The 26878-nt window shown below is 39.3% G+C and overlaps 1 protein-coding gene across 1 annotated transcript in view; it reads left to right on the forward strand.

The window, feature by feature from the left end:
* Nucleotides 1–26878, forward strand: part of PARN (poly(A)-specific ribonuclease) — a 149767-nt gene that overhangs the window by 101051 nt on the left and 21838 nt on the right. Inside the window, exon 22 of the mRNA XM_070412948.1 lies at nt 7500–7686. Within this exon, the coding sequence (XP_070269049.1) occupies nt 7500–7686 (187 nt within the window). The remainder of the gene's footprint in view (nt 1–7499; nt 7687–26878) is intronic.

Genomic DNA, 26878 nt, shown 5'->3' on the forward strand with positions numbered 1-26878 from the left:
GATAAAGAAACAGAAGCCCAGGAAGGCAGATGACTTGTCTCAGGCAAGTTCAAGATTTGGGCAGGATTTGAACCCAGGTCTTTGGGGCCTCAGAACCTTTGGTTCTCCTACTTTGTTCTCTTACCTCCCTTTTTTATATTATAGGCTTCAAGTAAATGTCACTATATCTATATGTCAGCCTGTCCAGTTTATAAAAAGTGTTTTCTTTGCTACTTCTTTGACCTTAATTAGAGAACTGTGGGGTAGAATGAGGTGTTGGACAGTGATTAAAATGAGTGCCTGTCTTCCTTTAGTCGAGGGACATGATGTGGAGAGAACACAGAGTCATAGGCATGACTTGTAGATGGCAGAACCAGTATTACACTCTTCCTTACTCTGCCACTTCTCATTGGGTGCTAGTTGAGTTTTCTCTCAGCCTTGTCAATAACACCCACCTTTACTATGGTAAGGAACCAGTGAGGGGTGTGTGTGGAAGGTGTTTGTAAACACCTAGCTTCTCTTGCTAGCATGCTCTGCACTTCACATATTTGGAAGCACGGTCTGCTTCCTTTTCCTTAATTCATTTCCTTTTTGGGTGCCTCCTCAGAATCAGTGCTATAGTGGATACCTTGGAAAAGCAGAGATGAATGAATCAAGTTGCCTCGGCTTCTTACTTCATTGTTTCCATCTGTCCCCTTTATGGGGCTTGGATCTCTTTCATTGCCTTAGTTTTCACTCTTTCAGGCTCAGTACTTTTTTTTTTTTTTTTTTTTTAATATATTTTATTGATTTTTTTACAGAGAGGAAGGGAGAGGAATAGAGAGTTAGAAACATCGATGAAAGAGGAACATCGATCAGCTGCCTCTTGCACACCCCCTACTGGGGATGTGCCCGCAACCAAGGTACATGCCCTTGACCGGAATCGAACCCTGGACCTTTCAGTCCGCAGGCCGACGCTCTATCTACTGAGCCAAACCGGTTTCGGCAGGCTCAGTACTTTTTAAAAAATTACCATTTGTTGGAGAAGTACACACAGGATGAAGGAAGTACAAGGACAAGGAATCACAAGCCGTGATCCTCATCTTGTACCCGAGGCAAGTCCATTGGCCTTATCACTGCGGGCTCAGGTGTGGCGATGTGTAGGGACTGTTACTGCACAAGGGAATCGGCTCTTTAGTATCAGAGTCACCTCCTCTTGTTGCCAGTCAGGGCTCTTCATCCACTAGATCAGGGATTTTTAACTGAATATTTTGTGACTATGTATCCTAGTTCTGACTTTCTTCTCTTGAGTAGGAACAGGCTGCCAACATATATAAAAGCTGTGTTTCTTCCCCCCCTTTCCTCCCATAATCTTCCCACCAAAAACCTTGGGAGAGCCCAGGCACTACACAGATGAATAAAGCATGGTCCCTTCCTCAAAGGGCGACTGGGTCTGTTGGGTAAATGTGGGGAAAGAGTAAGAGCTGAGGTGAGGGCTAAGTAATTACTGAGGGCCCTGCATAGTGTACTAGCAAGTTGGGACTTTATCTAGAAGACTCTGAGGGTTTTCTAGAGAAGAGAGTGGATGTTGTCATTAGGGAAAGGATGGACTGCACAGGGTAAAACATAGGGTCTCATTTTCTGGGCTGGCCTGCTTTTGCCTATTGGCACATTTGGGAATACCTGTATTTCATCATGCTCCTATTAGATTGCCCATTCCTGCCTGCACCTCAGTGTCTGCTGAGACTTGTGCATGGGTTGAGGAGAAATACATCCCAAGTCAGGTTTTTGAACAGAGGAAAATGTTCATAGTGACCATTAGGTTGGTATGGTTTGGTTTTGTTTCGCCTTAACTCCTTTCTTTAAAGATTTTAAAGTTTGCTCCTTTGTAGAATTCAAAATAAAACCCTTCATTCCCTATCTGATAAAAGTGGAAAAGTGGTCATGCTGTTGAAAACCAAAATCTGATTAAAATTTTATGGGACATGAGAATACATTGTATCCATTATGTTCATATTTAAGTAAATAAGCAAACACAAAACATTTGGTGTCATGCTGACATGGTGTGAAAACCTGGAATTACAGTAAAGTAGTGCAGGGCCAGGCCAGATGCTGTAAGAGAAGTGAGGAGGTTGTCTTAATGGGCATCTGAAGCAGACACTGTTGAGCATGAAAGCCCATGTTGGTGTATGGGGAGTAGGGTTTGGGTCTGCAAAGCTGGCAGAGGCCACGCTGGCACATGTCACTTCTGGTGGTGGATTAATATACCAGGTAGATTCCTTCTCTAACTGTTGTGTGGAGAGATGGACAGGCTCTGATCATTTTGCACACAGGTATATATGCCTGTGTTAACTCTAAATGATATGATCCGGGACCCTTCCAGTGCACGTCGTGTCATGAGAACAATGTAGGCTTTGGTTTGCATCCCAGCCCAACCACTTATAATTTTTGGGACCTTGGGCTAGTCACTTCTTCTGAACCTCAGTTTCCTTGTCTATAAAGTCCAGATAATATTTACAGGATTTTCTGTGCCTGGCAGAGTACGTATCCGATAAATATTTCTCTTTCTTGTAGACATTGGATTAATAAGAATATAGGTAATCCCCTTAGAAATTGAGAACAGGATGTTGGTTGAGGATAGCCGTTGTAAAAAAATGCAGACATATTAGTGTGTCCTGCATTTTTCTAAGTGCTCCCCCACCCTACTCCCAGCATTTGCTACCATGAACTGATTTTAGCTGTCTGATGAACTGGCTGTGTACAGATGACCTTAGCTTCCCGAGGAAGGTGTGAGAAGTCTGGCATTTCAACAGCAGTGCTCATTTACACTACCTGGACCATTCAGGGGCAGCTGCATACCAATGAAGACATTGACACTGAAATAACTAACCTGGTCTTTCATAGACCTTCATACTTGGACAGTCTGTATTGGAAATGGCCCTTAATTGGACAGGGTAGACAACAGAAACCTAAACAATTTGGTTGAGATGTAATGAACACCTAGGAAACCACCGCTCAACTAAAGAACTAACATATTGCCAATAAATTACATCTACCTGCTGTTCCTACCCTACCCCACCCTCCTGATTCCCTGCCAGGGGCAACCACTCTTCCAAATGTTGTGCTGATCATTTTCTTGTTTTTCCTTTTGTTTTACTTCTTTTTATCTCTCTCCCCACCTGTATTCATCCACCCCTCTTTCTCCTCCCTGTTCCCTTTCGCTCTCTCCCTCCCACTACAAATCTACAACATGTTATCTTGTTTCCCGAGGTTGAACATTTCTTGATATAATTATTGTCATATGCTTCCTTTTCTGTGAAATGGCTGTGCATGCTTTTCATGTCTTTTGCCCATTTTTCTGTTGGGCGCTTTCTTACTGATGTGTAGGTGTCTTTATGTATGCTGGTGCTCAACTCCATCAGTTGCATATATTACAAATATCTTCTTCCATTTTGTAGCTTGTCTTCACTCTCTTTAAAGTGTCTTCTAATGCACAAAAGTTTTCCTATTAATGTAGCCAAATTTATTATCTTTCTTATGCTTAACACTTTGTATCTTCATAAATTCTTTCCTACTTCAAGCTCAGAAAGATATTTACTTATATTTTCTTTTCAAGTTTGCTTTTAACATTTAAGTATTTCGTCCATCTGGAGTTGATTTTTTGGCATAGTGTGAGTAAGAATTCAATTTCATTTTTTTCCTATGGATAAACAATTTTTCCAATTTTCCTTTTTCACACACTCTGTCATGCTGTCTCTGTCCAAAAGCAAACTTTGACAGATGCATAAGTCTGTTTCTAGGCTCCTCTATGCCATCGGTCACTTTGTTTGTCTTTGAACTACACTGCCTAATTACTGTAGCTTTACAATAAGCTTATTTGGCTACCCAGGCAAGTCCCCCTTTCTTTTCTTCTTCAGAAATGTCTGGGTTATTGTTGGCCCGTTCTGCATTTAAATTTTGGAATCAATCATTCTAATTCCACAGAATAATTGAGGTATAACTTATATACAATAAAAGTACCCTCTTTGTTGAACAATTCTGCATTTCAACAAGTGTAATCACCACCACACTCAACATATTAGGGCAGTTCCATCACCCTGAAATTCCCTCATCTCCTTGGTAGTTGACCTCCTCCTGCTGTTGGCTACCACTGTTCTGTTTTCTGTTCAGATTTGTTTCTCATTTCATTTAATTTTTTTCCAATGTTCTATTAAAATGTTGGGATTTTTTTTTTTTTTTTACTGCAGTTACATTAAATCTATAGATCAACTTAGGAAGGAATCTACATCTGGTATTAAGTCTTCTTGTCCTTAAACATAATGTATCTATCAACTTAGACTTAGCTTGACAGTAATGGAAAGTTCTTAATTTTTAGAAAGAAAAAAATCTAAGCATTTTAAATAGTTCTTTAAAACTTCTAAAAGAATCATTTTACAAAATAATTGTTCATCTAAATAAATACATAAATGAACACAAATATATGGCAGACCTGTGGCAATATTACATTAAAAAAAAAAAAAAAGATCCGTCTTGGTTCCAAACCAGCTTTATTGCTCTTCTACAAGATCTTAGGCAAGCTGCTTAGCTTCCCTGATGCTCTGTCTCAGTATCTGTGTGATGACTAGAACATCCCTTTCTTGTGGGGTTATTGTGAAGATTAAATGCTAAAATGTGTGCAGAGTGTCAAGAGACAGTGGACTTAGTACAGTGAAGCTGTGAGTGGATGAGACTATTATGTGGGAGGAACTGCTCTCACTCACCTATAAGGAAACAGGGAGGACTCTCAGCGTTAGTTCCCCAGTGCGTTTAACCAAGTGGCACGACCAAAAGATGGCCTTGAATCATTTCCCTGACAAATTTGGAAAAGGTTAGTGTTGCCAAGCAGCTGACTACACGCTGCTTCTGACAGGCAAGCTGGAATCACTGGAGGACACAGCTGACAGCCAATTCATTTTGCTGATTCATCCATTAGAAGGGTGGCTTTGAGCCAGAACTTAGCTTCCAGATTAAAGGCCGAGAGCTGCAAAGCTGCTGGGACTTGAAGGAATGCTGGTAAATTATTGCCATGTGAAGGCCAGGAGTGAAAAGTGGATTGTTATTTGTTTTCCCTTTTAAGCAATCCTAATTCCAAATGTGCTCAAATAAATTCCCCTTCCGAGGTTAGAGGGTTGTTTGTAACATTTGTCCATGGCACTGAGAGTGAAATTATTGGAAACAATTGGACACTATTAAACAGGTCATCTTGGCTCCTTTGTGATCCAATCATCACCTTTGCTTTCATGGGGAATACTGACTCAGGCCTACTCTTTTGCTTGGTGTAGTCCAAGTTAATTTCGAGAGAGGGATTATTGCAGATGTCATCCCTTTTGGGGACATTTGCAAAATGATCATGCTGGATATAGGAATAAAACTTAAAGAGGAAAATCCAGGAAGTGTTCATTTACCAACAGTCAGTACAGAATAATGATGGTAGACTCTATGGGTTCTCTATGTATCATTTTGGTAGGTTAACCTGTTTTAGTAGGTAGTCTCAGGTATATAGGGAAATCAACTCTACATAAAGCTTGCATGTGACAGGGTGAGTTTAAGGGGATGGAGATTGTGTCTTTTTTATCAAATACCTAGCATAGTCCCTGGACAGACAGTGAGCAATTACTGGATGGAAGCATAGGTGGATGGTGTTTGTTTATATGGAAATTATTGGGTGGTTAGATAAATGAGGGGAAAAGTCAGAAATGTGGCCACTGAAAGTAGGAAAAAAGTAACTGTCACCAGGAATAAGGTTTTCAAGAAAGGATCCTATTTCTGTGGTTCTCTGATTGATATGAGTGACTTTGGTCAATAGCATGTCTCCAGAATTTGATGCCTGTTTATCTCCTTGTCAGTGAGTCAGAGCACACTATTTTGAGCTCACATTTCAGTAACTACTCTACTTCTTTGGGAGACTGTACACTATGAAAGTTCCTTAGTACCCTCATGGTTCTTTTTTCTTTTTATTTCTCTTTAACTCTAGAGTGAATGTTTGAAAATTACAGCAAACTTTAGTAAAATTTGTATTTCTTACAGAATAAGTTTTTTTTCTTTTCTGTAGTTTTATTTTGCTCTTTAAGTAGCTAAACATTAAGGGCATGACATTCTGTAATCCACTATTGTGCTGAGAAGTTTTAGGCAAATCTGGCCCACTTGGAATGAAGATTAAGTGTCAAGTGTAGGATATGTGGAACATCCTCCTCTCACACAGTTGTCTTTCCCTCTGATTTCAGGTCCCTAATATAATTGAGTCCTTTGTCCAGTTCTGATTTCTCAAATACTGCATGCTTATCACCAGTTGCTGCATTCTGCCTGCACTCATTCACGTAATATTTATTGAGAAGTACTCTGTACCAAGAACTTTGCTAGAACTGGGTATATGGATTCGCTGTCAAACAGTAAGGTGCTTTTTTAGCTGCCCAGATACCAAGTCAGCAAGGCCAGGCACTTACTGTCTCACTGCCAGTGTGTGAAATAACTGTTGGCAGTGAGAGTGGGCTAGGAGAATATATGCTCAAAATGCATGAGCCAGAATCAGACATGCTATTGACCAAAGTCACTCATATCAATCAGAGAACCTATCCACCCACAGGCCTTCCATGGGTCCTCACTCCCACTCCACCAGCATTTTCCATCCCACTGGCCTCTGAGGAGGACACAGCAAAGGATTGCAACAAAACTGACCTGGCCTTAGTTAAGCATTAACACCAAGGAGGGAATAAGCTCCATCCAGCTTTCAAGTATTCCTGCCAGCCAGAGGCACATTACAGAGAATTAGCCGTCTTTAAAAGCGGAAGGAGAAGAGGCATGTCTTAGGCATTGTGGGGATCTCTTGTATTTGCAGAGTCCGAAGTGAGGTGCAGAGCAGCAAAAAGGCCCCTGGCTTTAGGGTCAAAGTAACCTCGTTTTGCATCCCATCGCTGCCACTCACTCGTGGTGAGGTCTGCAGTAAATCACCTGACTTCTGTGCCCCTGCTTTCTCATCAGCAAAAGCAGTTCCTCCCTTGTAAGTGTATTGTGAAGATTAGACATCATGTATGCAAAACACCGGACACACTCATATGGTAGAACTTCAATATTTGACAGTGAAGATTGCTTTTATTGCCATTTTTATTTTTAACAAAATAAATGAGGGTTTACAGTTTTCCCTTAGTAGTTTTGTTTTGTTGTTGTTTTCATTTTCTTACTCTGGAAATGAATAATTTTTAAGCAGCAATGTTACCTGCAAATATTTTGAAAATTAATCTTTTACTTACAGCATGACAGTTCTTTACGTTTACAGAGCACTTTCACACTGTGGGTGAGGCTGTGGAGTAATGACTCTCTCTTTTCTCCAGATGAGGAAACTCAGACTTGGCGAGCCCAAGGAATGTTCCCAAGGCCACCTGGCTTCTCAGTGTCAGAGCTGGTGTCTGAGCTCAGACCTGAATCCAGGACTCCTTTGACTACCTCAGTGACACCTCGGGGCTAGGTCAGGCTCTTTCATAATGATTTTTTTCTTTTTCTTGTAGCTGTCAATACCAGCAAATACGCAGAAAGTTATCGTATTCAGACCTATGCTGAATATGTGGGGAAAAAACACGAGGAGAAGCAGATCAAGAGAAAGTGGCCAGAAGATAGTTGGAAGGAGATTGAGAGAAAGCGGTTAAATCAGTGTATATCCTGTGCTCTGCAGAACCACTATTACCGCACCAATAGGTAAGAATCATTGGCTATTGATTTAGAAGCACAGTTATTCTAGCAATATCTTTTTTCTTGCTTCCTACAGGACTGTAAGTAATAAATCTGACTTTTGAGAAAGGACTTTAAAAAAAACAACTTTTCCTATAATATCAGAAGTTACTACTACCTTAATTCTTTCTGTGCTTTATCGACCACAGCTGGTTCACTCACAGAAAACCCTTTTGAGGCAGACAGGATACATCTTATTCCTATTTTAGAGATTGAGGAAACAGGCTCCTTGACTTGCCCACCAGTTTCAGTGAGAGAGCCAGGTACAGAGTTGAACTCTGTTGTGTCTGATCCCTTCCTCTTCTCAGTATGCCATGTTCCTCTGCCTGAGCTCCTGAATTCCCTTCAGATCCTACATAGGCATCTGCACCACATGCAGACTATAAAACGAGAACTTGGCAAATACTTCCTTTAATGCTTTTCATAATCCTACTTTCAGAAGTTAAATACTCGTAATATTTTGGCATCTTTGTGAAACTACAAAACATAGGTATAGAAAAAGGGGGTGGGAGAAGTTCATTATAGAAAACTAGAGGCCTGGTGCACGAAATTCGTGCACTCAGGGGGAGGAGGGAAGTCCCTCAGCCCTGCCGTCTCCCTCTCACAGTCTGGGAGCCCAGCTGACAGCTTAGGCCCACTCCCCGTGGGGCAGTCAGACATCCTTAGCACTGCCATGGAGGTGGGAAAGGCTCCTGCTACCGCCACTGCGCTCACCAGCCGTGAGCCTGGCTCAGGGCTTCTGGCTGAGCTGCACTCTCCCTGTGGGAGCGCACTGACCACCAGGGGGCAGCTCCTGCATTGAGCATCTGCATTGAGCATCTGCCCCCTGGTGGTCAGTGCATGTCATAACAACCGGTTGTTCCACTGTTTGGTCAATTTGCATATCAGCCTTTTATTATATAGGATTGTAAAATTCATAAAAGTGTGAATTAGCAAAAGAAAAAATTAGCTAGAATCCCACTACCCAGAGGCAATCACAATTAATATTTTGTATTGCTCTCCATACTTTGTAAATGGCTTTTTAGAGAGGTATGATTAACATAAAATAAAATGTACAGATTTAAAATGTTTAGTGCATAGAGTTTTAACAGTTATATACATCCATGTAACCACCACCCTAAACAGGATATAGAACATTTTTATCTCCCCCCAAAGTTTCCTTGTACCCCCTTTTAAGCAGCCCTAAGCAACCACTTCTAATTTCCATCACTATAGATCAGTGATTTTCAACCTTTTTTTGTCTCATGGCACATATAAACTAATTACTAAAATTACGCAGCACACCAAAAAGTGTATTTTTTTTTTTGCTGATTTGACCAAAAAATAGGTATAATTTTTATTCATTCACACTGGACAGCTATTGTTGTATTGACTGTTGTCATTTTTTTATTTGACAATCTAAGGGAAAAGAGGTCAGTATTCCTGACTAAATAGTCTGGCATTGCATGTTTTAAAAATTCTTGCGGCACACTGGTTGAAAATTGTTGCTATAGATTAATTTTTATTATTCTTGGAATTTGTAAAAAAAAACAAAAACGGAATCATATGGTATTGTGTTTGGCTTCATTTGCTTAACATGTTTTTGAAATTCATCCCTGATAAAATGTGTATCAGTAGTTCATTATTTTTTATTGTTCAGTAGCATTCCACTGTATCAATATACATTTACCTGTTCTCCTTTTGGTAGAAAGTTGGGTTGTTTCCAGTTTGGGACTATTATAAATAAGGCTGCTGTGGTCATTTTAGTAAAAAAAAAATGTAGCATATGTTGTCACTTCTTTTGAGTAAATACCTAAGACTAGGATTGTTGGTACTTAGGTTAGATGTATGTTAAATTTCATAGGAACAACCAAACAATTCTCCAAACTGGACGTACCATTTTATACTCCCCACCAGTATTGTATGAAAGTTCCAGTTGCTCCATATCCTTGCCAACGTTTAGTGCTGTTAGTGTTTTTTCTTATTCTAGCCATTCCAGAGGATATAAGAAGGTTTTAATTTACATTTCTCTGGTGACTAATGATGTTCATCACCTTTTTGTGTACTTGTTGGCCATTTAGATATCTTCTTCCTGGATTTTTCAGTGTCCTGCCCATTTTCTAATTGGGTTGTTTGTCTTTTTACTGTTTTTTATTGTAAGAGTTCTTTTATGTAATCTGGATATACCTCCTTTGTCAGATATATGTATTGCAAATATATTTGTTTGAGTTTTGAGTTCATTTTATTAACAGTGTCTTTTGATGAGCAAATATTTATCATTTTGATGAAGTCTGGTTTAAAATATTTTTTATGATTAGTGGGTTTTATCCCTGTCCAAAATATCTCTGCATTCCCCAAGTTTGCAATGATTTTCTTATCTGTTTTTTTTTTCTAGAAGGTTTATAGTTTTAGCTTTAATATTTAACTCATGATCCATGTCAAATTAATTTTGTGTATGCAGTGATATTGGAGTCAGTGTTAATTTTCTACATATGAGTATCCAGTTGTTTCAGCAACATTTGTTCAAAAGATTTTTCTTTTCTTATTAGATTAACTTGGCACTTTTGTCTAAAATAAATTGACTAGGTATTTAGGTCTATTTTTGTACTCCTCTCTTTCATTCATTTTTATGTCTATTCTTATGCCAGTACCACACTTTCTTATTTCTGTGACTTTATAGTAAGACTTAAAATCAGGTAGCATAAACCCTCCAACATTGTTTTTCTTTTTCAAATTATTTTGTCTATTCTAGATCCTTTGTATCCAAATAAATTTTAGAAGCATCTTGTCTGTTTCTTCATTAGGCCTGTTTTTAGGTTTTGCTGTAGAGGTCTTACGTTAATATTCTTCCTAAATATTTTATGTTATTGATGTTATTATAAATGAAAGTTTCTTAAAACAAGTCACTCATTTTCAAGTTGTTTGCTGCCTCTATATATTGTTGTATGTTAACCTTGTACCCTGCAACCTTTTAAAATTTACTTCTTCTGATAGTTTTTTTTTTTTAAATATTCTACAGGGTTTTATATACACAATCATGTTAATGTGCTAGTAACAAGCTTTATTTTTCCAATATTTGTGTCTCACTCCTTTTTCCTGCTTTTTTCCTGACTAGCACCTCTGGTACACAGTTAAGTAGAAGTGGGAGAGTGGATATCCCTGCCTTATTTCTAGTATCAGGGGAAGTTCAGTGTTTCCCCATGAAGTATGATTTTTAGGTTGTCCATACAAGTCCTTTTTCAGACGGAGGAAGTTCCCTTCTATTCCTGGTTTGCTAAGAGTTTGTATCATGAATGGATGTTGAATATTTTCAGATGCTCTTTTTGTATCTTTTAAAATTATCATATAGTTTTTGTACTTTATTTTGTCAGTATTTTGAATTACATTGATGTTTTTAAATTAAATTTGCATTCCTGGGAGAAATCTACTTGGTCATGATGTATTATCCTTTTTACATGTTGCTGGATTTGATTTGCTCATATTTTATTAAGTACTAGAGGCTTGGTGCACAACATTTGTGTGTTGGGGGCCGGGGGGGGGGGGCCCTCAGCCCGGCCTGTGCCCTTTAGCAGTCCGGGAGCCCTCAGGGGATGTCCCACTGATGGCTCAGGCCCGCTCCCCACGGGAGTGGCCCTAAGCTGCAGTCAAACAACCTTAGCGCTGCCATGGAGGTGGGAGAGGCTCCCACCACCGCCACTGTGCTCTCCAGCCATGAGCTCCACTTCTTGCTGAGCAGTGCTCTCCCTGTGGGAGTGCACTGACCACCAGGGGGCAGCTCCTGCATTGAGCATCTGCCCCCTGGTGGTCAGTGCGTGTCATAGCAGCCAGTTGTCCTGCTGTTTGATTTGCATATTATCCTTTTATTATGTTGGATTTCTATGTCTTTATTTATGAGAAATATTAGATTGTAATTTCCTTTTCTTTTATATTTTTGTCAAGTTTTTGTATCAGGATTATACTAACCTCATAAAACTAGTTACTAGTAAGTTCTTAAGTTTTTGGTTGAGTTTACCGGTGGAAATATCTGGACATAGAGTTTTTCTGTGGAATGGTTTCTTATTATGAATTCAATTTCTTTCATTGATATGGGCTATTTAGATTTTCTGTTTTGTTTTGTTTTTCACTTTTAGGAATCTGTGTTTTTCAAGGAATATTCTATTTCGTTTAGGTTGGTAAATTCATTAGCATAAAATTATTAGCTTAGGCTATTCCCTTATAATTTTAATATCTGTAGGCTCTCTAATTATGTTCCTTTAAAAACTCCTGATATTGGTAATTTGTGTCTCTTCTTTTTTCCTAGCTAGGTGATTATTAATTCTTTCAAAGAACCAAAATTAACTTTATTGGGCTTTTTCCCTATTGTTTTTCTGCCTTATTTTTCATTTATTTATACTCTTATTATTTCTTCGCTTATTTTGGATTTGTTATTCTTTGTCTAGTTTTTTAAAGTGGGGAACTTAACTCGTTGATTTTATTACATTTCTTCTTTTCTAATAAAAGCATTTAAAACTACACTAACCCTGGCTGGTTTTGCTCAGTGGATAGAGTGTCAGCTTCTGGACTGAAGGGTCTGGGGTTCAGTTCTGGTCAAGGGCGTGTACTCAGTTGCAGGCTTGATTCCAGCCCTGGTTGGGGCGCATGCAGGAGGCAACCAATTGATGGGTCTTTCTCACATCGGTGTTTCTGTCTGTCTCCCTCTCTCTTTCCCTCTCTCTATAAATCAATGAAAAAATATCCTTGGGTGAGGATTAACAAAAAAATGAAAATAAAATAAAGCTACACTAAATAATAAAGTCAGCACACTAAATAAGAAAAAGATTATTCACCCTTTCAATGGGTACAGCCTTTTAATTGCCACCTACCATCTGTATACATGACTTCAAGAAATGGTTAGAAATCACTAGGCTGTGGCAGAAGAAACTTGAACTCAGCCCTTTTTGTCCTTTGTGTGTTGGTTCCTGATTTACACATTAATTGCTTAACTGCTTCTGTGACTTAAGAGTGGTTGCCTTTCCCCTTCAGACCCACCACCACCCACTGCTGTCTAAGAATGCATTTCTGCAGCATGGGCACCAGCCCTCTTGTCCTGTGGTAGCTCACTCCCTCTCAGCAGTAAGGAGTGCACTCAGAAGCTCTGTTTACCATCTCTTGTTTTTTCCTTCTTCCTCCCGGCTCCATTCAACTTTAATGCTTCTGTTCTTGGTTCTCAGCTGCCTTTTTCTGGGGAAATTTCCTGTTGTTTCGTTCTTGTTTGCTTCATGTTCTACAGCTTAGGAACAGATTTTATTACATCTGTATCTTTATATTAACCAAATGACCCTCCTACAATTTGCATATTCATCTTAGGATAGACCTTTAGTCTGGAAAATACTATAGAAGTTATCTAGTCTAGTGACCTCAGAATCTTTCTTGAATTTGAGCAGAGTTAGCAAATTCAATGTAGATCTTGTGGGGTTACATATATTTTAGCAGACAAAGTGTTTCCCATGACACTTTTTAAACCATTGAAGTGATAAATGCAAAATTTTATAAAAGTTTGCATAGTACAAGAGAATATAAAATGAACGGGTATAGGGGAATCTTTGCTCCTCATTCCCAGTTCTCCTTCCCTGTGGCGGCTACTTTATCATTTTCTTCTGGTGGTTTCACTCTACCTTTAACTAAAAAGTCTTACCAACTTTGACCAATGTATCTTAATTGCTTCTATATAAGATTAAAAATTAAGCACATATAGTACCTTCCCTTTGCTCTCTGTCCCCTTCTCACTTTCGTTAAACTAACTAAGGTTATTTATACTACTTACTACTTTTTTGTATCTATATTTTTGTGCTTTCTTGAGAAGTTGATTCCAAGAGATGGCAGGAGGTATATATAGCATGTATATTATTATGATTGTATAAATACAATTCTCTAGTGAAGAAAGGCTGCATATTTGGGCCCACAGAGAAGAAAATGTATTCCTATGTCATTCAAGCTTTGCTGCCCAAAGGAGAATATCTTCTAAATATCCCAGCCATTTTTGTGTAGATTTTTTTGAGGGAACTAATTTTCTTTTCTTAGTGGTGTGTTATTTTTTTTTTCTTTTTTTGCACATATATTGTATGGTTAGTAAACTAAAAAATGCCTCTATTTCACCTTCCTAATTGATAATGTTCCTGGATATAGAATTTTAGATCCAAATATTTTATCCTTCCAGAACTTTAAATACATTACCACTATAATCATGGATTTACTTTCCTGTTTTCCTTCAAGGCAGGTGCCATGTTTTCCGAGTCTTTAGATCTCTAGCACCTAACCTAGAGTCTGATCCACAGTATGTACTCAGATAGTTGGTGAATTAATGAATGAATAAATAACTACTCAAGTGTCAGTTTCCTGAGTGCTTGCTCTGGGTTAGGTGTTTCACATTTTATCTCATGTGCTGCTCATAGCAACATTGTGAGGGATAAAATGTTATCCCCATTTCATAGAGGCTCAGGGAGATTAAACAGTTCTTGAATTGGATTTGTTTCCAGGGTGATCTGAAGAGCCCTGTTCTTTCCACCCCCATAAATTTTTCCAGGTCTGGGATAGCCCTATCCTGAAGGAAGAAAGTACTCAAGCAGATTGATTGCATTTAGGTGCGTGCCATATAGGGGACTATTGTCTTAACTATAATCACCACACACCTAAGATAAACATCGAAGAGCTTGTATCTTTTCATTTAAAAGTGATATCCTAGGAAGCTGAAGAAAGGCCTTTTTGAATTTCTGCTTAAAGAATACTAAAATTTTTCATTACAAAAAACAATATTTCAAACGCGTACAAAAGCAGAGAAAATAATATAACAAAACTCTCATCTAGCTGTCGCAAAGTATCAACAGTGTGTGTCCAGTTCTATTTCATTAGTACTCTTTCCCTCTCCCCTTCAGATAATTTTGAAACAAATCATAGACAGGGTATCATTTCAACCATAGGCTATATATGTATGTATCAAAAAGATAAGTAGCATTTTAAAACAAAACTAGAATACTACTACCATAAAAATTAATTCCTTAATATCAGTCAGTGTTCAGATTTCCTGCTCACAATTTTTTTGAAATAATTGTTTTGTTTGAGCTCTAGTTTCCAAACAAGTTCACGTATTATATTTGGTTGACATGTCTCACTTCTCTCTTAATCTGTGAATTTCCTCTCTCTGGATTCCCTTCCCTCTATTCCTCATCCTTTTACAATATATTTAAGAAACCAGGTTGTTTGCTCTGTAGAATTTCCCATATTCTGGAACATAATTTAAGTTTGTTTAACATGTTCCCTGACTTCTGTGTTTGCAATGAACTGGTAGTTAGATCTAAGCTTGATCAGATTCAGGATTGAAATAATAAAAAGAACATTTCATAGAAGGTTTTATGTATTTCCTATTGTGTTACTTTGTATGGCATAAAATGTCTACTTGTCTCTCTTTGTGATAAGATTGATCAAGTGGGTTCAGATATTGCTATTCTGGTTCATTCAATATGAAGTTCCCTGTTAGCTTTCACCTGACAGTTTTAGTAACCATTAATGATCAATTGCTAGATTCATTATTTCATTAAGAGTTGCAAAATGATAATATTATAGTTTGTTCCTTCTTAATTTATTACCCCAAATGCTTTTATTTAAAATGTAAAATTTGCCCCGGTTGCTCAGTGGTTAGAGCATCGGCCCTCAGACCAAAGTATCATGGGTTCGAGGGCACGTACCTCAGTTGCAGGTCAGGGTGCATGCAGGAGGCAACCAATTGATGTGTCTTCCTCACATGGATGTTTCTCTCTCCCTTCCCCTCTTCCCTCTCTTCCATTCTTTCTAAAAATCTATGGGAAAATATCCCTGGATGAGGATTTAAAATTATATATGTATATAATTTATTCAGTTATCTGAAGATATAGTTCATCTAGAAAAAGCAGAATAAATTCTTTAATCTCTATCCCCAACACACCTTTTAAAAAACAGTTTCAGAATAAATAATTGGTTTTCATGCTAGCACCTTCCAAAAGTGTCTATGCATGGATTTTTAAATATATATATATATACATTACAGTTGCTTTTTAAAAAATATATGTGTTTTTAAAAACTTTATTGTTTAAAGTATTACATATGTCCCCCTTTTCCCCCCATTGACCCCTTCTAGCCTTCTCCTGTCCACCTCCCTCTCCACCTTCACCACTTTGTTGTCTGTGTCCATGGGTTATGCCTATATGCATACAAGTTCTTTGGTTGATCTCTTCCCACCCACCCCTGACTTTTAGAGAGAGGGGAAGGAGATGTATAGAGAGAAACATTGCTGAGAAACATCATCCATCAGCTGCCTCCTGCATGCTCCCTAGGGGATCGAGCCTGAAACCCTGGCATGTTCCCTAACCAGGAATCGAACCAGCGACCTCTTGGTTCTAGAGGCAAAGCTCAACCGCTGATCCATATCAGCCGAGTGCTATTCTTTTTTATGCTCTAATTATCTTGTTATGACCAGTGAGAACCATTTTGAGTTGCCTTTTGAGTCTTCTGATACAATTCCAGGAGTCTTTAATAGCTTCTTTGACTTCTGGTACACTTAACAAGATATTCCAGGCTCTTGTTATACATTTCCTACCTTATATTTGGAGTCAACCATTTCTCTAAGGGGCTTGTTCCTTTTGATAGGAAATGGTATTTAGAAACCATTATCTGGGTTCTCAGGGTGTTGATTGATACTGGTTTCTTTGTTGTTTTATAGCCATTTTTACTGAAAAGAGCTAGCATGGTAGTCTTTCTTCCTTTCATGAAAAAAGATAAGTTTATACTGATGCTTCAAATTCCAGTTAGACTCCACAACTTATTTTTAAAATTTTGTTTTTCCTTTTCCTTGTTGAAAATTCTGGTTTATAATGATATTAAGTTAATTATTTACTTGGTTTATGCTACTACATACTATAAGAGTTTCAGAATAACTCTATCAGTAGCATTACTAGTAATGTACTTATTGAAAAATAATTTTATATTTTGGTAGCAATTTTTGTCTCTAGAGTTTATCTAACTAGAGCTGAACAATCAAATTACCTTATTTTAAAGTCATTTGAAGTAATTAATTTTTGTGTGGTTAAGCTACCATCTCAGTAATCATTTAGGTTTTCTTTATATTTGCTTTTATGGATTGCCTTTCTAAAATTTAATTTTGTCTTATAATTGTGTAAAACATTTATATGGTTCCACAATCAAATCTACCAAGTTTGTCTCTCTGCGCCTTCTCCAGCTTGTTTCTCCCTCCCTTTTAGTGACCAGTTTTATTAGTTTTTCGTATATCTTTCCATTCTTATAAATATGTAAACAACTACATAAATATACCCCCACCTTTTGTTAGGTAAATGGTAATGAACACATACTTTTCTCTATCTTCTTTTTCTCATTTGCCAAATAGCTTGGAAGTCACTCTTATTCTGCTTCTTGTTTAAGTGTGATTCTTTACATTGCAAATGGCTTAGTGTTCTTTAGCCTCCTTAATAAAACATACTAACCTGCTAACCTGGGTTTAATTCTAATTTAAATGATCAACCTTGTAGCGGAACTCATGAATATTGTAAAGTCAGATGCTTGTGAAAGATCGATTCGTGACCCAGTGCTCTAGTTCAGATAAATCATTCTTCTTTTACCTTTCTTACGTCTTTCTTTGTCCTGTCAGTATAAAGGTGTAAAGCTCACTGACACACACAATGCTTTTTGGAATATCTACAGATAAATGTGAAATACAGGAGAGAATGCTTATATTTACTAAGCAGATTCTTCATTCTAGGGCTGAGCTAGATGCTTCAGATCGTTGTTGTTGTTTTTAAACTGTGTAATAACTCATTGTAACCCTTAGTGATATTCCTGATTTATAGATGAGGAAGTTGAGTCACAGAAAACCCAAGTAATTTAGCTGAAGTTACACAGAATTTTAACTTATAGGTGTTTTGGATCCATAGCCTAGTGTATTAAGTTACCTCTTAGAAGCGTGGCACATTTACACCTGTGAGTGTGTAAATGCTCTCTCATTTTAATAAATTATCTTTTCTTAAAAAAAAAAATAACTGTCAAAGAAGCCCTAAGTTGAAAACTGAATTTCAACCTTATTTCTTTGGGGAAAGGATTTAGATATCTAGTCCCATGGATTATCAATGGAAAACTATTAGTTTTTAACAATTAAAAAAAAAATACACAGAAGTGACCCTATGATGTATAAGCCAATATAAAAATTATTGAAGTGCCTTTAGAATCCAGACTTGGTCTTTGATGAGTTGATTGGTTGCTTTTAAGTAGAAGTTCCACAGCTCATCTGGAGGAAAATGACTTGATGATGATAAAAGGAAGGGGAAATATTGAGACTATTCAGCCTGGAATAGTAGCTGGAGGCAAGGGGCAGTAGAAACCATGGTAAGATTATGAAATGCCATTATGAGAAGAATAATGGCTCTTTATCCTCACTGGGGACTGAGGAAGAACCCTGGGGGTAATAAGGTAGCATATTAGTCCTATTTCACTGATTAAGAAAAAAAAAGAAAGACTCAGAGGGGAAGTGGTTTGCTCCAGATCATAGAGCTGGTGACACAGCTCTTTTCTGCTGATGGGCTACCTTCCCCTCCTCTTTGCTGATTTTGCCTCGGTCTAATGATCTTTTAAGAGCTGTGTTAATTTCAGACCGGAAAGGTGGTACAGAGAGACCTTTAAAATCTGTTTTAAATGATTAAAAAGTAATAATCACAGCCCTTTGCTTAGTCTTCTCTCTTATTCAGCTCCTTTCCACCTTAACATCTGAACAACTGAAGAAAGGATCACTCTAGTCTAAAGGAGTATTTTAAGAAATTCAAATAAATATTCAGCATAAAACTAGAATCTGATTAATGTAGAATTTTAAAGTACCAGGCAAATTGGTGTTACCGTGGAATGTTCCTAAGACATAAAGCCAGGGATCTTTCTTAAATCAAGATGTAGAAACAACTCTAACAAATATTCCTTCTAAATATTGTTCCCATCTCCAAGAAAATTCATTATTTCCATTTAAAAGTTTCTGAATGCAGTAATTTAGAATTTGGCACTGAAAACCCACTTCTAAATATTGTTCTTTGAAAGAAAGCCTGGCTGGTGTCAGGGAAAGCTGAACTGGTCTAACCCGTCTCCTTCTTTTGACTTCTGTTGGGCCAGCAGGTCAGAGCACCATTGCTTTCTTTCAAAGAAAATACTTCATCAGGATTCCTGAGAATAATATAAAAAGAAAATCAGATAACTTGAATAAACAAAATGTGATATAGAACACCCATTTTCAAACGGTGTGCCGTAAAACATGCAATACCTGACTAGTCAGGAGCACTTACCTCTTTTCCCTTAGATTGTCAAATAAAAAAAATGACAACAAGCCAACACAACAATAGCTGCCTGATGCGAATGAATCAAAATTATACCTATTTTTTGTCAGATAGGCAAAATATACATATATACTGCTGTGCTGCAGAATTTTAGTAATTAGTTTGTGTGCCATGAGATGAAAAAGGTTGAAAATCACTATTACAGAATATTATTCAACTGAAGAAAGGAAGGAAATTTTGATATGCTACTACAACGTGGATGAACCTTGAGGACATTATGCTAAGTGAAATAAGCCAGTCACAAAAAGACAAATACTGTATGATTCCATTGTTATGAGGTAACTAGAATAGTCAAATTCAGAGACAGAAAGTGGAATGGTGTTTGCCATGAGCTGGGGGAGAGAGGGATGGGAGTTAGTATTTAATGGGTAGAGAGTTTCTGTTTTGCAAGATGAAGAGTTCTACAGATTGGTCACATAACAATGCAACTCAACTCAACTGTGTATTTCCCTATAATTAAAAATATTTAAAAAGATGCAGGCAATCTGGAATGCAATCTTTTTAAAAAAATATATATTTTATTGATTTTTTACAGAGAGGAAGGGAGAGGGATAGAGAGTTAGAAACATCGATGAGAGAGAAACATTGATCAGCTGCCTCCTGCACAACCCCTACTGGGGATGTGCCCGCAACCAAGGTACATGCCCTTGACTGGAATCGAACCTGGGACCCTTCAGTCCGCAGGCCAACCCTCTATCCACTGAGCCAAACCGGTTAGGACTGGAATGCAATCTTTTTATGGTAAAATTTCACTTGAAGCCTTTCTCACGATAATCGGGAATGGGGAGGATGCTGACCTAAAATACTTTTTTTTTTCTTTCTTTTTTTTTTTTTTTCTAAAATACTTTTAAAATTTCAGCAGAAAATTATGAATTATCAAGAAAAATAGTTGGTGAATTTATAACTTTCAGTTACTGCTTATCTATTTTACACTTCATTAAATTGCTTTTGTAGATATAAAAATTCTTAAGATAAAATATAAAAGGTAGGTAAATTGATTGTAAATGCTGTGAGATCCGGCCTTTTCTTCTTACTTGTGTGGGCTATAGCATGTCTGGCAACCAGACCAACTGATTTTAGATGTCAGTCTGTCTGCTTTAAGAGAATGAAGTGTCACCTCTACAGAAATGGAAAAAAGCACAGCTGTGAAAGCAGAACAATTGTAGTGATTAAAAATTATGTATTTTTTAAAAGAGCTCAATCTCTAAGATTTCTATAGTTGATTTTAAAAAATCTGTAATTATTTCATTAAAATTGGGAAAATTTTAGTAATGACTTAGCTTTCTTTCTTTTTTTAAAAATATATTTTATTGATTTTTCACAGAGAAGAAGGGAGAGAGATAGAGAGTTAGAAACATCGATGAGAGAGAAACATCAATCAGCTGCCTCCTGCACATCTCCCACTGGGGACGTGCCCGCAACCCAGGTACATGCCCTTGGCCGGAATCGAACCCAGGACCTTTCAGTCCACAGGCCGACGCTCTATCCACTGAGCCAAACCGATTTCGGCGACTTAGCTTTCTTTAAATTTAAAAACATAGGAGTTAGTTCCCGTCTCCAAGAAAATTCATTATTTCCATTTTAAAGTTTCTGTATGCAGTAATTTAGAATTTGGCACTGAAAACCCACTTTAAAGCAGTATGTCGTCTCAAGATTTTATTTTAAAGAATTGAAAGCTCAGTTTAATATCCCCTTATATTTAATCTGACTTTTGATGTTTTGGAATACTTTCATGTTTAATAATAGCAGTAGTATTTGAAATAAATGTTTTCTTTCCAATATCTTCATGTTATTTATTTGAATAACTATAATGAAAAGTAATTATCATCTGTGTTTCTAATAATGTATTATATTATTCACACTTATCTTCATATAATAGTATAAATTTTTAAATGGGACTGCCAATTGAAATTGCCCTCAACACATTTAGATCATTAAGGAAGTGAAATGCTATCTTTTCCATATCTATTAACCAAACACACAACTGATTTCCTATTTGAGTTGCCCAGATCATGTGCAGTTAGAATTATTCCTGTATTATTTCTATTTGTTTCAGCTGAAATAAAGTATGAAATGTGTAAATCCTATAATTTTCATTTCCAGGTGTAGAAATCCTTAACATTTTTCTGGCGGTTCTTTTTTGACACTTTATGCCCTGCTAGTACATCATAAGCCGGCAGAAGCCACAGCATGTTTGTGTTTACTTAGGGGAGGTCAGGTAGAAGGAGGAATGGCTACTATAGCCCAACATGAGCTTTGTCATTGTGCTGATAGGTGGTTCCATGTTTAAATTCTGTCTGCAGATTGTAGGTGCTTCCTTTTGTTCATTCAAGAATCTCTGAAGCAAAGATTTCATTTCATTCAACCGCATTGCTGGGAGAGCAGAAGCCAAATACTTAACCACATGGGAACATTCTAGAGCTTCCCCCTTATATGCCCCCTTTTCAAATGCAAAAGAACTAAAATCTGCTGTGTGTTTTCAGGTCTCTATCCCCAAAGTAGAACTAATTATAGAACCTAAGTAATGGCTAAATTGATGTTAATTGTACAGTTCTTTATACTTTACTGTATATTTGAAGTTCTCATAATAAAATGTTGGGAAAAAATGGAACTGTGTCTTCTAGTAACCTTGTATACATTTCCAACAGAGTAGGGCATTTGGGGTGGTCTGGACACCCATGAGTTAATAAATAGCTATCCAGTTATTTACTTACCCTCCCAGCCATCACGACCATGCTGTACCACCTGTTTATGCTGTTTATGTCTTCGTTCTACTTCTTCTCTCTTCCTCTCCTCCTTTCCTGATGCTTTTCAAAGATTTGGACCACTGCCTCTGAAGACCCATCAACATCATCCCTAAAACATGGACTCCCCCCCACACCCCCCCCCCCCCCCCCTCCTTTGCCTACCATAGAACAGTGAGGAAGCAGAGAAGTCACTTGCATTTGTTAAGTATTTACCATGCGCCGGGTACTGTAACCTTTGCTGTTTTGTATAGTTTTCTTATTTGATCCTCACAATAACCTATTTTATAATTGAGGAGACTGAGACTCACAGAAGGAATTTGCCCTGGGTCACAACACCAATATATGACAGAACCCCGATTCAAGCCCTCATCTCTCTCATCTGAAATCCCATTCATGCTCTTTCCAGAATGTCCACTCCTTCAGATATTCCACTTGTGATCCTTTCCCACCACCACCAGGAATGCCTTCTGATGCCTTCTATGCCACCTAGAATCCTTGGGAATTCTTTGCCTTGGTAACTCTTGGTAGGAAGTAAAAGAAAAAGTTGGGAATGGTTGTTTACTTATATTAGCATTCCAGTACCTAACAAATGATGCCTTGTGGTCACTCAGAAAAAGATGCAAATGAATGAATGATCAAGAGAACCTATAATATACCCAGAATATACCTTTCTTTCCAGTTTCTTATTGGAGAATACCATTCAGACTGCTTTTTCCTGTTAGTTTATGCCAGTTTTAATTGCTTTGCTAAAGGTAAGGCAGAAAGAAATGACATTCTTTTCATAATTACATCAGTATCCACCCTATTTTATTGTCTTACCTGCTGTTTAGACAGCAGGAAAGACAGCTGAAAGAACCATATAAAGGTGGGAATAGATCAACTGTGGATGCCTTGGAATATCTTAGTCTGAAGACTATTCATGCATACCTTACCACATTTTTTAAGGGAAAATAACTTAAAAGCAAATCAATCTCATATGATGCTACAGAAATTAGTATAAAGAACTGGGGAATTCTTGGGAATGACCATGAGGTACATGAATTTATCATCTTAAATTAATGATTCTATAATCTTGGAGGGGATTAATTTCTAGTTTGCTTATAGTCACAAATTATTCCCAGAAGGCTCTTCATAAATCAAACCAAAATGTAAGAAGCATGTCATTTCTTGGTAAGAGAACATCTGGTGGTAGGTGGTCCTCTGTTCTGAAGAAGCTGAAATGACATTCTCTATTTCATGAGGTAGAATCTTGTTCTCTTCTCCTGGTAAAGCCATCATAACCCTGTTGATTCAACAAGTCAAATTAATGCTAATGATGTAATCTCATCATCAATTTGACTAAATGTGTGATTTAGGATGTTTAAATTAATGAATATAATGAAACCATTAGAATTTAGAGTAATGTTTTCCATTGGTCGATAGCTTTCTTTTGATCCTCATTCTTCATCCCCAGTTTCTTTCTCTCTATTAGCTAAGATTGTTTGTCTACAATGGGCATCATATAAAGGTGAGTGCCCAGGCAGAGAGGAAGAGTTGGTATCTTCCATGAGTATGAAAACTTCACCTACCTTCTTCCTTCGACATCATTTGTGAAACAGTAGTTCATTTCCAAATTTGAGCCTGATCAGTGGATATTATGAGTTTTTTTTTCCTTCTCAGATTTGGTTTATAAGAAAAATAGAAACAACCAAAAATGACAATTTCCGAAGAGATTAAAAGCACATAGGATTAAGATACTAATACGATAAATTTTGTTTTTGTTTAGATAACTAAGTGTCATTTCTACTTGCAAATGCTAATAATTGTGAAATACAGTAATACACTAATTCAGATGAATGGAAGTGAAGGTTAAAGACATTTTTGTTGTTGTTGTTAATCCTCACCTGAGGATATTTTTCCATTGTTTTTTTTTTTTTTTTTTTTTTTTTTTTTTTTTTTTTAGGGAGAGTGGGAGAGAGAGGGAAAGGCAGAGAGAAACAATGATGTGAGAGAAATACGTTGATTGGTTGCCTCCTTCGTGCGCCCAGACAAGGGCCCAGGCTGAGAAGGAGCCTGCACCAAGGTAAATGCCCTTGACTGGAATCGAACCCAGGACCCTTTGGTCCACAGGCCAACGTTCTATCCCCTGAGCCAAACCAGTTAGTTAGGGCGACTAAATCCATTTTTGAAGAAATGCAGATATATTCTTTTAAAGAATGGGTAGCACCTATAATTGTGTGAGCAAAAGTGTTACTTGATAAAGCCATATATTTGCTGGAAAGGACTTGGAGATGATCCAGTACACTCTTAGTGCTGACAAAGGAGAACTGGAGGGTCTGAGAAGCTGTGTCTTATTCAAGGTCACAAAGCCAATTAGTAGCAGAACTGAATATATCCACTTAACATAACCAGACAAGTAATGATTTATTGGTATGGTAGCTATTCACATGTTAAGTGGATCTTTGTGAAGTTCTTGACATTTTTAAAATATTTCAATGAAATGTATGAATAACTAGAGGCCCGGAGCACAAAATTTGTACAGGGTGAGGTCACTAGGCCTGGCTGGCGATCAGGGCCGATTGGGGACAGGCTGATCAGGGCTGGAGAGGAAGCGATGGTCACCGGGCCAGGCGCAGAAAGAATGGATGCTGGATGCCGCCATCGTTGGCGCCCCGCCACCGTGCAGTTCCCTCCTTCCCTTGCCGCTGTGCTGCCCTGTGGCAGGTGGGCGGCAGGCCAATTGGGGTCTGCCGGCTGAGGGAAGGGACAGGGCACAGAAAGTTGGCCACCAGCCCCAAGGAAGGAGATGGCCCTCGGCCCCCCTGGGAAAGGGGCTGCATCCACTGCCCTCCACCCCTCGTTCCTTATCCCAGCCTGGGGCCCAAAGGCCCTGGTGGGGTCGGGAGAGGAGGTGTTGGTCGCTGGGCTGGGCGCAGAAGGAACGGATGCTGGACGCCAATGCCACCATTGTTGGCGCCCCACCACCGTGCCATTTTCCCCTCCCCCCACCTCCTTCCCTCGCTGCCGCATCGCCACCATGGTGGGCCGATCGGAGCCTGCCTACTCGAGGGAGGAACAGGGCACAGGAGGTTGGCTACCGGCCCCAAGGAGGGAGCTGGCCCTTGGCCCCTCTGGGAAAGGGGCTCCATCTGCCGCCACCCACCCCCGGTGGTTCCCTGTCCCAGCCCAGTGCCTGCCTCCTTCCCTCCTCCTTCCGTGGCAGGTAGGTGGCAGGCTGATTGGGTCCTGCTAGCTGGAGGGAGGGACGGGGCATGGGAGGTTGGCCGCTGACCCTGAAGAGGGAGCCGGCCCTCAGCCCCCCTGGGAAAGGGACTGCGTCTCCTGCTACCCACCCCCGGTTCCCTATCCAAGCCCGGGGGCCTGGAGGAGGGACCGTGGGAGATTGGCTAGCCGGGGTGGGGAAGGACCACGGGAGGTTGGCTAGCTGGGATGGGGAAGGACCATAGGAGGTTGGCTAGCCGGGGTGGGGAAGGACCACGGGAGGTTGGTCAGCTGGGGGAGGTTGGCTGTGGGAGCGCACTGACCACCAGAGAGCAGCTCCTGCGTTGAGCGTCTGCCCCCTGGTAGTCAGTGCGCATCATAGTGACCGGTTGTTCCAGTTATTCCGGTCGCTTAGGCTTTTACATATGTATGTATGTATGTATGTATGTAGTTTTTAAGAGCCAAATAATACAAAAAAATGTATAATAAAAAGCAGCAGTCCTACCTGGCCAGCATGGTTCAGTGGTTGATCATCTACCCAGCGGTCACAGTTCAATTCCCGGTCAGGGCATATGCTTGGGTTGCAGGCAAGAGCCACAGTGTGGGGTATGTAGGAGGCAGCCAATCAGTGATTCTCTCTCTCATCATTGATATTTCTATCTCTCGCTCCCCCTTCCTCTTTGAAATCAATAAAAAAAATTCTATTTAATAAAAGGCTAATATGCAAATAGACTGAATGGCGGAACAACCAAACAACCGGTTGCTATGATGTGCACTGACCACCAGGGGGGGGTGTGTGGAACATGGTGGGCATTGGCTGCGTCGGGATGGTGGAGTAGGTGAGTAGGGGCGCCAGACCAAGGTGGGGCACCAGTAGCTGTCATCAGACGAGCCTCTGGTGGTTACTGCAAATTCTTTGCCCCTGTGCACCACAGTCCCACCTGGCACTTGCACCTGCTGCTGACGCCGGAGCAACCGCTCGCATCCACTGCCGGTGTCTAGCACTGGTCCCGATCACTCAACGCTATCAGCAGGTGCGAGTGGCAGCTGCCGGCCCTGACCGCCCCAAGGGCTTCTCCACCTCCCCCTGCTCCTGAGGGGCGATCAAGGCAGCAGCCGCTGCTCGCACCCGCTGCTGGTGCCAGCCCCAATCGCTGCACACCGTCAGCGGGTGAGAGCGGGGCCAGTGCCGTCAGCGCGTGAGAGTGGCAGCAGCAGGAGCGGGGCCGCTGGCAGACAGGAGACCAGGGGCTGCAGCAGGAGGGGCTGGGCGGGGTTGCAGAGGATGGGCTGAGACCCGCCCCTGTGCCTACTGCAGCCTCGTGGCCCACAGTTCCTTTCAAGGTCCACAAATTCGTGCACTGAGCCCCTAGTATATATATAAAAAGCAGCAGTTCCCTTTTACTCCCACCCTGTCCTCAGAGGCAATCATTTTCAACTTTCCTTTTATATTTACCTATTTTTCCAAGTAGTAACATACTTATTGCTACTTCTTGATTTTTCTATTTATCTATTTACTTGCAAATATGGCAGGTTGCCCAGTCAGTTTTATGGCCCTATAATATGAGCCAAGCAAGGACTGCCTGTAGCTTTAAAAATGTTCCTCAGTTCCTTACATTGTTTCTGTTTCCTTGGAATTTTTTCTGTCTATATATTGGTCTGTTTTGAATTTTGTCTCTTACATTAAAGGCTTTCTTCAAATATTTGACTATTTTTGGATATCTACTATTTAAGAATGAATTAAAAAGGGATGAGAAGCTCTGGGTGTGGAGACAGATCTTATTGATGGTTTATCTCTGTAGAGTGATGAGGTGAAAAGCTGACTTTGTAATTATATCT

The sequence above is a fragment of the Myotis yumanensis genome, unplaced genomic scaffold, assembly GCF_028538775.1.
Source record: "Myotis yumanensis isolate MYYU_CA2020_CCGP unplaced genomic scaffold, mMyoYum1.0.hap1 SCAF_4, whole genome shotgun sequence".
Classification (NCBI taxonomy): Eukaryota; Metazoa; Chordata; class Mammalia; order Chiroptera; family Vespertilionidae; genus Myotis; species Myotis yumanensis.